Here is a 10,766-nt window from a genome sequence, read left to right on the forward strand (position 1 = left end):
TGAATGAAAGTAGGAGTGGTTCCCTAAAGCAAGGAGAGAAAATAGGGAAGTGTCCAAGTGAAACAAGAGTTATCCAAGTATTTTACTTAGTTCCCTAAATTAATTTGGAAAACAAGTTAGAGTTGGAAAACTCCTTTGAAGATCTCTCTTGAGCAACTTCCAAACCCTTCTCCAAAACAGATTCGGCCCTCTCCTCTTGTTGACCGAAAATTTCCAGAATTTTTTCTTCTTAAACCTTTCCCCAAGGTCGGCTAACTCCCTACAAAAACCTCCTTTCATAGCTGCACCCTCTACACCCAACACAACCAGATTCAGCCCTCCTTTCTTGCACAACAATCAAGACAGCCAAGATAGATTTGGCTATGGCTTCGCGGCAAGAAGACTCAAGCGACCTCACGCAAACTACACCTCCACGGGCTGCCCAAGATTCCTCCAAGAAGTCTATTCCTAAACCAAGAAAGCCTCGTATGGACGCAAGAGCGTACAAGAAACTTTTTATTCGAAAGGAGGTGCAAGTTTTCAAGGCTCAAGATGATCAAGAACCTCAAAGGGTGGTACAAGTGATCAAGGCTCAAGGTAATCAAGATTTTCAAGAAGAGGTTGGTCAAAATTTTTGAGTGCTTCTTCTAGTTGTACTTTTCTATTTTTGGGGATAACAATTCAAGAAAGAATCCGTCTAGCAATAAAACTTCGACCTTCCTTCTTTTGTTGCTTTACTCGACTCCTCCTTTTTTTCTCCTTTTTTTTTGTATTTGGCTTATCAAACGACTAACACAACAACTTGACCGAACTTGAAGTTAAATTCCAGAATTGATACGGTCCGCAATGCACACGTACAAGCCTCCAAGAATTCCCCACGCAAGTCTCAAGAACTTCAACTTGCGTTTCTATTTTGTTCCTCTCTTCTTCTTTTTTTTTTTTTTTTGACTTAAGGACTATCCAAGCACTTGGCCAATTGGCCAAACCAGATTCGGTCAGCCCCTTTCAGAAACGTTCAACCCCGCAAGTTCTTGAAAGAATTCTCCAAGAAACTTTCAAGAGTTTCAAGATTAGTTTCAAGAACCTCAAGAACCCTATAATTCTTGTAGATTTCCTTCAAGATTCGTAACACCAACAAGTTTAAACCCCAAATCAGTTTAGAAAACTAATTAAAACCACTTGGATAACACCATATAGATTTGGACAGATTTGACAACAAAAGGAAAACCCTAGTTGCACTCAAGAAACCCTAGCTGCCAAGAGGGAAACCCTAGCCGTCACCTTCTTGATTGCTTGTTGCCTCGGCTATAGTTAACGACTTGGACAGATTTTGGGCAAAACGCTGAGTAATACTACGGACAGATTTGATGATAACAATGACTCAAAACCAAGACAACTTGCGAACAGATTTTGGACAACAAACCGCAACAAATAATCGCGACAGGTTTTTTTTTTTTTTTTGTGGCTTCGGCTATGACCAAATACTTGGCAAAATTGGTGCAACAAAGGGTACGAAATCCAGTCAGATTAGAACTAGCAACAATAACGCACGACTTGGACAGATTTGGAGTGTACGACGAACAAGTTCACGACTCAACAAGACTAGCAAAGTGTCAGCCAGATTTGTAACACCACTTGGGCAGAAATGTTTCACCAAGCTATGGCACAAATCAAGATCAGATTGGCTGCAACTTATGCCCAGAAATTGGGCGCAGCAACGAAATGCTAAACAGTGGACAGATTTGCAACACAAGGAAACACACGAATTTTTTTTTTGTAAAACAAGGCAGCGGAAAATAAGGAAAACAAGACAAAAACTACGGCTATAACGGAAGATACCTCCACCAAAGCTCTGAAGCCAACTGATACGTTCCTTGATCAACTCGTTTCGAGACACGTAGCACATTTGCCCAAGGATCTAGTGAGGTTGTCCTGTGCTTGGATTGTGGGACCTTAAATCAACACGGATGACACGAGTTGGTTTAAAGCAATAGAACGACGATTCCAATGAGGGTGATTACTCCACGGGATAGGTCGGAAGAACAATCATGGACAAAACGCAAGATTGCTCAATAACCCTTACCAAGCAAGTGGAAGGCTCGAAACTCTCTCTTAGAGGAAGAATCGAAATAAAGGAAAAACTTTATTCATCAAACTTGTTTTTTTAAGCTTACAAAGCTAGCCTTTTTATAGGTTAAAGGTAACAAGAAAAACCCTAAGGAAACCCTAAAAGAGCAGTCGGCCATCTTGATGTCAAGATGGGCCGGCCCATGCTTCTACTAAGCAACTACTCCAATCTAATAAGTATCAAAGACTAAGGTCCTACTCACATGGAGGCCCACTTGATTCTTCATGGGCTTGGATCAAGGTGTAGATTACTTGATTGTCTCTTTCCACGCCTTCAACATCTCTATGGACTCCATGTTGGTCTTGAACAATTCGAACAAGAGCTTGGAGGGATTCTTTGAAAAGTTTGGCCTGTGCACGTGTGACCAAGCCCAATAGGACTTGGACTGGGTCATTACGTGGGCTAAGTGCACACATCACAAGAATTCTGTGATCAAAAGAATGTTTTAAGATTTTTAGAAACAGGAGAAAATCTCAAATGGACAAATCCAAATCAACAGAATGCAGAAGGAGTTAGTACCCTAACAACTCCACAAACGAAGGAAAAAGAATCAAGCAGTTCAGTCTCAGAGATGATTGTAAATGATTTCTTAATGAAGAAGATGATGCAAAATCCGGAAATGCTCAAAAAATATTTGAATTATTTGCAGAATCAAGACAAAAAAGATAAGTCAGCTGGGTCATCGTCAGAATCTACTTTTGATCCTTTCAGTGATTCTTGTGCTCAAGACCCGACAGATTTTTAATAAAGTTGTCGGCCAATTTCAACAAATAAGGATAAGAATCTCAAAACCAACCAATCAAAATAAGGTGTCGGCAGAAAAAGCAAAATGAAAAAGTGTCGGCAGAAAAAGCAAATCAAATTCAAAAAAAAGTGTCGGGAACCAAATGAAGATGAAATTACAAAAGCCTCTATAAATAGAGTTCAAACCAGAAGAGGAGGCATCGAGTGTTTTAGTTGTTCTAAGAAACTCTCTGAAAACCTCTTACTTCCATTCAGTTTTAAATTCCTTTGTACTTATATTTCAATAAAGACTTGAAGTTTGATTTCATCTCAAAGGTTCTACAATTAAAAGCTCCCGTTCCAAAGATTACTCTGAATTTCTGTAAGTTTTTTATGCTTATCTATTTAACATTATTAATTAGCTTTACTTTATACCTCGGTAGGTTTGTTGCTACTGTATAAGCTTACACCCTTCAAATTTTTAAAAAATATTATTTGGAATAATTTTTTAAAAAAGGTATTGTAACACTTTTTAGTGCGATGTATATGAGATGAAAAAGATGGTTAAAAAATTGTTGATGATGGAAGTAAACAAATTTTGACAAAGAATTCACTATCCAAACAAACCAAGCTTAACAAATAAGATAAAAGGAAGGGAAATTTGGAATAAAATTTTATCATCCCTCATTAATTGCATTTTTTAGGCTTGCTTAGCCAAGAAGGGCTAAACATACACTACAACAAAAATGACCTTTCCTGACATGCCTATAAGAATACTTGATGGTTTGTGTCATTATAACACTTCTATCATGACACTTGTTATCAACTCAATAATATATACTCTATTTTTATTTTATTTTATCTGATATAAGAATAATAATGTGCCTTTGGATTACCTATCATGACACTTGAGAAAATGTGAGATACACCCAAATTAAAAAAAAAAGAAAGACACTAAACGACATCGGCTTATTTTAGCAGAAGATTCATTTGCCATGAAATATTCAAAACTTTCAAATTGCCGGCCAAAAGACTTAGTCAAATTTTGCTTCATCTCATCTCTCTCACAAGAAACACTCTCTCCTCAACAAATTATCCTCGGCAAATTATCTCTAGCCAAAACACTTGGAGTTTTTTCTGCTGAATCTCCCTGCAAACAAACTTTCCCTGCTTTCCCATTGAAGGTATGTAATTGCATGGTAATTTTTTTTATTTTTTGAGCAATTAGATAATGTTTTTGCTAAATGTCACCATAAAGAAACTGTCCATTCTTCAAGCTTTCCTATTACTGCTACCATTTATTTCGAGCCAAACAAAACACAATCCAATTGCCAATTGCAAATTACAACAGATGAGAGGAAAAAATGCTTCTGTACCTGCACTCAAGTACAACCCCCATACTTATATGTTCGTGTACATGGCAGCCAATCACTATTTTGCATATGAGGTAATGTTTAAACTTTTTTCTGGACATTATTAGCTATTCTTGAAGCTGTGTACTGTATTGCGTTGAATTATGAGGGTTAAGTTTCAAAGTTTGCCCTAAATTGATTACATTTGAGATTAGTCCTGTGACAGCCCCACCTTCCCCTAAAGAGAACCAAAGAGGTTAGCGGACTGCCTGCCCAACTCTCGCCAGGACTAACGATGCAGTTAAACACAATCTAAAACGTTCCGGAAAAATAAAAGCGCGCTCAAACTATACAAAATTGCAAGATAGCAAAACGAAAATAAAAACCGCCAATGAATAGTGGGTGCCATGTCATATAACTCGGAAAAATATTTCCAAACCAAATAGGATACATGAACAGGGTTAAACAGTGTTATACACATACGTTTGTAATTTACGAAACAAAAGGAAGATAATTAGATCAAAATACATTTAGGGTTTTCCAACTATCGAGGAGCTTTACAAAAATATATTAAAACTAACTCAACTCATGCTTCAAAACATCATAGTCCCCAAAAGTGGTTCCCTGTAAGGAAAACAAAATTTAATGGAGTGAACTTACGCCCAGTGAGATACTTTCACTCAAGCAAGGAAGTTCAATTATGCATGGAGTCGATCGATCCTAAATCATTGAAGAAGAAAGCAAAATAAAGTCACATATCAATAACAATGGTAAAAGGATACGGACGGCTCTCAAGAGCCTCTTTCCTCGCTCGCCATACTTGATCGTATCTCATTGACCCTCCGTCAATGTACAAAGTGTAACCAAATGTAGACTCCACTTTACTTCCATTCCTTCCACCCAACATACCCCTACAGGGCCCGAACTCCAAATAGTGGAAAAATTGGCAATACTCGAGTATACCGGAATCGAGAGTCTCATACTGCAAGATTCCATATAAATAGTCCCCATGGCTTGTCAATTTTCTCGACCAAACCCTTGCCGGCTCGATACAATTGACAACCAATGGGGTTGAGTTCAGTGACAACAGTAATGGTCGTTGGATATTCGTCCAAACGACCCCAGTTCAAGTATGTTCGTGTATCATTCAAGTAACACAGTAAACAATCATATAAGACATAAAGGGTGAGAGTGATCAAGTACAACCTTACCTCAATCAATGTCAATAATGCAAATAAGCAGTCAAGTCATCGATTTCAAGTGTAACAAAGCCACATAGTAACAATCAAATGAGTAGTATACTCACCAAGCAAGCAAATGAAATTTCATACACTTCCGCCCAAAGAGCGTCTTGAATCACCGTCTTGCCCTAAAACATGCAAACAAGTACAATGAGACTCGAATATGAGTCATAAACCAAATCCACATACCACTAGAGTAAAATCATACGGAACGTATAAGTGCAAAATCAAACTAGGACATGTGTGGAAACGAAGTTTGAGTTGGAAAACAAAAGGCAGATTTGCTGTTGCTTAGCAGAATTAACACAACTGAAGCTACCCTTATCGGATTGAGATGTAATTTACACCGTTTCGAAGCTAAGAGAAAGGGATACAATGTTGAAGAAGGCCACTCAGTCCAGTTTGCAATGTATCTAGGTCAAATTTATCAAAACAACCCCAGATTTTCCAGTTCGAAGTTTACTATGAAATGCAACTAGTAGTCCTGATTCATTCAATCATATCTCAGCACATACGACTCCAATTCAAGTGATTCCAAAGCCATCTGAAAGCTAAGATACCAGGCTATAAATGTTAAGAAGACATCGACAACCAATCAGTAGTATTCCCAGTGAAACTAACCAATTACCAAAGCTGATTATCAGTTTCGAACAGAAATAGGGCAGCAGGGGTATTTCCGTCTTTTACAGGCTACGTTACTCCGATTGGGTTGAAATTTTGCAGGCAACTATAAAATATCATTCTCTACAACTTTCATGTTTTTACCTAAGGCTAATTCGGCCTCTAACTAGGTCCAACAGTACCAGGCAGAACAGGGAAAAATTGAAACCCTAATCTAGAATTTTCCGCACAAAGTGGAAATTTTCCGCAATTCGCTACAATTTACGCACTATAGCTTCATTCTAAACTATCCCAAGCCATCATCCATGGCCACACACTATCAAACATATAAAAACAGAAAAAATCAAGAATAAATATAAAATTCACCAAACTCAACTAAAAGTCATGAAATACCACCTAAAACCATCTCTTTAACTCATACAAGCCACAAATTTAACATTATCAAGAACAAAAGAGAGGTTCCTTAGCTACTCACCTTGTAACTCAAGAGAAGAAGCAACTAAGCACCACTTTCTTCCAAACCACTTCCAACAATAACCTCACAAACACTAAACTAAGGGTTTTTATGGAGAAATTGGAAATTTAAACGGTTGATTTGCTAGATTGAGCAAGAAATTTGAGAGCTTTTCCTTTCTTTTCTTCCTTATGAGGGCCGGCCACTATAAGCTTGAAATGAAAATGATTTTGGGTCAATTTTTGGTTTAATTGGTAAAGTAGTGATTAGTGGTCAAAGGTAAGATTAAATCACCAAATGACACTTGTCACTCTCATTAAATGCAAAGCTATCCTTTTGTCTCTCCCACACTAATCCATTTGGAAACCTCTAATTATCTCTTAACACCTAGTAAAATAAACCCGGTATACAAACTTAACCTAACTGGCCGAATTTTACCAAACTTGCCGCACTAGCAGGTCCCACGTCCGGTATACGCTCTTAATTTCTCAAAAACTAACCGATACTAGAAAAATAATTTAAAAACTATATTTACTCATAAAAATTATCTAGAAAATTTTTCTAATAAAGAAAATGCAGAAAAGCATGCACTTAAATAGAATAAAACCTAGAAAATGAGAAAAGTTTAAACGGTTGATTTGCTAGATTGAGCAAGATTGGAGCAAGAAATTTGAGGGCTTTTCCTTTCTTTTCTTCCTTGTGAGGGCGGCCACTATAAGCTGGAAATGAAGATGATTTTGGGTCAATTTTTGGTTAATTAGTAAAGTAGTGAATAGTGGTCAAAGGTAAGATTAAATCACCAAGTGACACTTGTCACTCTTATTAAATGCAAAGCTATCCTTTTGTCTCTCCCACACTAATCCATTTGATAACTTCTAATTATCTCTTAACATCTAGTAAAATAAACCCGGTATAGAAACTTAACTTAACTAGCCGAATTTTACCGAACTTTCCGCACTAGTGGGTCCCACGTCAGGTATACGCTCTTAATTTCTCAAAGACTAACCGATACTAAAAAAATAATTTAAAAACTATATTTACTCATAAAAATTATCTAGAAAATTTTTCTAATAAAGAAAATGCAGAAAAACATGCACTTAAATAGAATAAAACCTAGAAAATGAGAAAATTTACGGGTTCTCACACCCTCTCCCCCTTAGAAGAATTTCGCCCTTGAAATTTCTCACATTGACTCAGGAAAAGTTCAGGGTATTTCTTTTGCATTTCTTCTTCCACCTTCCAGGTAGCCTCTTCGACCCCATGATTTCTCCACAATATCTTTACCAAAGGAATCTGCTTATTTCTCAGCTCTTTAACTTTTCGGTCAAGCAACTGTACAGGTTTCTCTTCATAAGTGAGCGATTCATCTATGTCGATTTCCTTCGGTTGTAAGATATGAGACGGGTCGGGATAGTACTTCTTAAGCATCGAGACGTGGAAGACGTTATGAATTCTAGAGAGACTCGGCAGCAGTTCTAGCCGATACGCTACTGTACCCACTCTCTGGAGAATCTTGTAAGGTCCGACGAACCTCGGTTGCAATTTCTTTCCTCTGCCCGCCGTGATGCTCCGTAACGGTGTAACCTTGAGGAAAACACGGTCCCCAACTTCGAACTTCAAGTCTTTCCTTCGATTGTCCGCATAGCTCTTTTGTCGGCTTTGAGCCGTTTGGAGTCTTTGCAGTATCAATTTGACTTTTTTCCGTGCCTCCTCCATCCATGGAATAGCCGTTAGGTCCAAGACTTTCCTCTCACCGACTTCATCCCAGTAAATCGGTGACCGACATTTCCTCCCGTACAGCGCTTCGTATGGTGCCATTTGAATGGACGAATGGTAGCTATTATTGTACGCAAACTCCACTAAGGTCATGTGTTGACCCCAATTACCCCCAAAATCCAGAATGCAGGTCCTTCACATAACCTTGAGAGTTTGAATTGTTCGCTCCAATTGCCCATCCATCTGAGGGTGATAGGTGGTGCTTAGGTTGAGTTTAGTTCCTAAAATCTCTTGAAACTTCTGCCAAAACCTAGATACGAAGCGGGGATCTCTGTCTGAGACGATGCTCACAGGAACTCCATGCAGTCTTACGATCTCGTCCATGTACACCTGAGTCAATTTTTCCATGGAGTACTTCATGTTTACCGGCAAGAAATTGGCCGATTTGGTTAATCGATCGACGATCACCCAAATGGCATCGTGTCCCCGTTGCGTTCGCGGCAAACCTAAAACGAAATCCATTGTGATGTTTTTCCACTTCCACTCAGGTATCTCAAGGGGTTGTAATAACCCTGATGGTTTTTGATGCTCCGCTTTAACCTGTTGGCAAACGAGACATTTTTGCACGTACAGACCGATTTCCTTCTTCATGTTATCCCACCAATAGGCTCCTTTCAGGTCCTGATACATCTTGCTACTACCCAGATGGATCGTGTATTTGGATCGATGAGCCTCCTCTAAGATCTCCGTCTTTAACGTTTCATCTGTAGGCACCACCACGCGGTTTCAATATCTCAAAATCCCCTCGGGACCAAAGTTGAAGTCGGTCGATTCCCCTTTTTCCACCTTCTCTCCCCACTTTCGCACCATCGAATCCTCCTTTTGTGCTTCTTTAATTCGCTCCAGTAGGATGGATGTTACCTTAATATTACCAAAAACCACCTTATGACTCCCAAGGCAGGGTTTCCACTCGCAAACGGATTCTAACAAATCCCATTCTTTGATCATTAACCCTGCTACCTGAGCCTTGCGACTTAAGGCATCGGCCACCACGTTCGCCTTCCCCGGATGGTAGTTGATAGTGCAGTCATAATCCTCTAAAAATTCCATCCACTGTCGCTGTCTCATATTTAACTCCTTTTGGGAGAAAAGATACCTAAGACTCTTGTGATCTGAGTACACCTCGAACGTTACCCCATATAGATAGTGCCTCCATTTCTTTAGAGTGAAAACAACCGCGGCTAACTCCAAATAATGGGTCGGGTAGTTCTGCTCGTGCGGTTTTAACTTCCTAGAGGCAAAGGATATCACATTTCGGTTCTGCATCAGCACACACCCTAGACCTTCCCGTGATGCATCGGTATAAACGACAAACCCTTCAACTCCATTAGGCAGGACTAGAACTGGCGCCATGGTCAACCTTTTCTTTAATTCCTGAAAACTCGCATCGCATTTGTCATTCCACATAAATCGACCATGCTTCTTTGTCAGGTCGGTTAAAGGACCGGCCAGTTTAGAAAAATTTTTAATAAAACGCCGGTAGTACCCAACCAACCCTAGAAAGTTACGAATCTCCGTGGGGTTTTCTGGTCTCTTCCAATTAATCATGGCTTCTACTTTCGCCGGATCAACCGAAATGCCCTCTTGAGAAATTACGTGCCCTAAAAAGGAAATTTTCTCCAGCCAATCCTCAGGTCCTGCTCATGCTCTTCACGTGTTTTGGATTAGACCAGAATGTCGTCGATGAAGACCACGACAAATCGATCCAAGTAGGGTTTAAAAATCCTATGCATTAAGTCCATAAAGGCGGCAGGGGCATTGGTCAGTCCAAAGGGCATAACCGCGAACTCGTAGTGCCCGTATCTCGAGTTGAAGACAGTTTTCGGGATATCTTCCTTCCTGATTAACAACTGGTAATACCCTTGGCGGAGGTCCAGTTCCGAGAAGACCACTGCTCCTTGCAACTGGTCGAACAACTCGTCAATATGGGGCAGTGGATACTTATTTTTAATCGTGACATTGTTCAGGCCCCGATAGTCGATACACATCCTTAAACTTCCGTCCTTTTTTTTCACAAACAGTACAGGGGCTCCCCAAGGAGACCCACTCTCCTGAATGAACCCCTGCTCCAAAAGGTCTTGTAATTGCAATTTCAGCTCCTTGAGCTCCGCAGGGGCCATCCGATACGGGATTTTTTAGATAGGCGACGTTTCCGGTAACAGGTCGATTTTGAATTCTATCTCTCTTTCCGGAGGTAGGGCTACTAACTCATCAGGAAATACATCCGAGTATTCCCTTACTATGGGCACATCCTCTACCTTCAATTTATCCGTGGGGGTGCTGATTAGAAAGGCTAAGAATCCTTGCGCCCCTTTATTTAGCAGTTTTCTAGCCCGAATGCCTGAGATCAGGGCGGATGAGGCTAACCTTCCCCTTATATCCAACCTTAGGGTCGCCTCTCTAGGAATGCGAAATTCTACCACCTTCTTCTTACAATCTAGTTGGGCGTTATACCTGACTAACCAGTCCATGCCCAAGATCACGTCATACCT

General features: G+C 39.7%; 1 protein-coding gene across 1 annotated transcript; it reads right to left on the reverse strand.

Moving 5' to 3' along the window:
- Positions 1-7,638: 7,638 nt before the first annotated feature.
- LOC140004940 (uncharacterized) lies at positions 7,639-8,316 on the reverse strand. Its single transcript, XM_072045070.1, has one exon. It carries the CDS (start codon positions 8,314-8,316, stop codon positions 7,639-7,641), a length of 678 nt encoding a protein of 225 aa, XP_071901171.1.
- Between the last annotated feature and the right edge of the window lie 2,450 nt (positions 8,317-10,766).

Source organism: Coffea arabica, chromosome 1c, assembly GCF_036785885.1.
Source record: "Coffea arabica cultivar ET-39 chromosome 1c, Coffea Arabica ET-39 HiFi, whole genome shotgun sequence".
In the NCBI taxonomy this organism is placed as follows: Eukaryota; Viridiplantae; Streptophyta; class Magnoliopsida; order Gentianales; family Rubiaceae; genus Coffea; species Coffea arabica.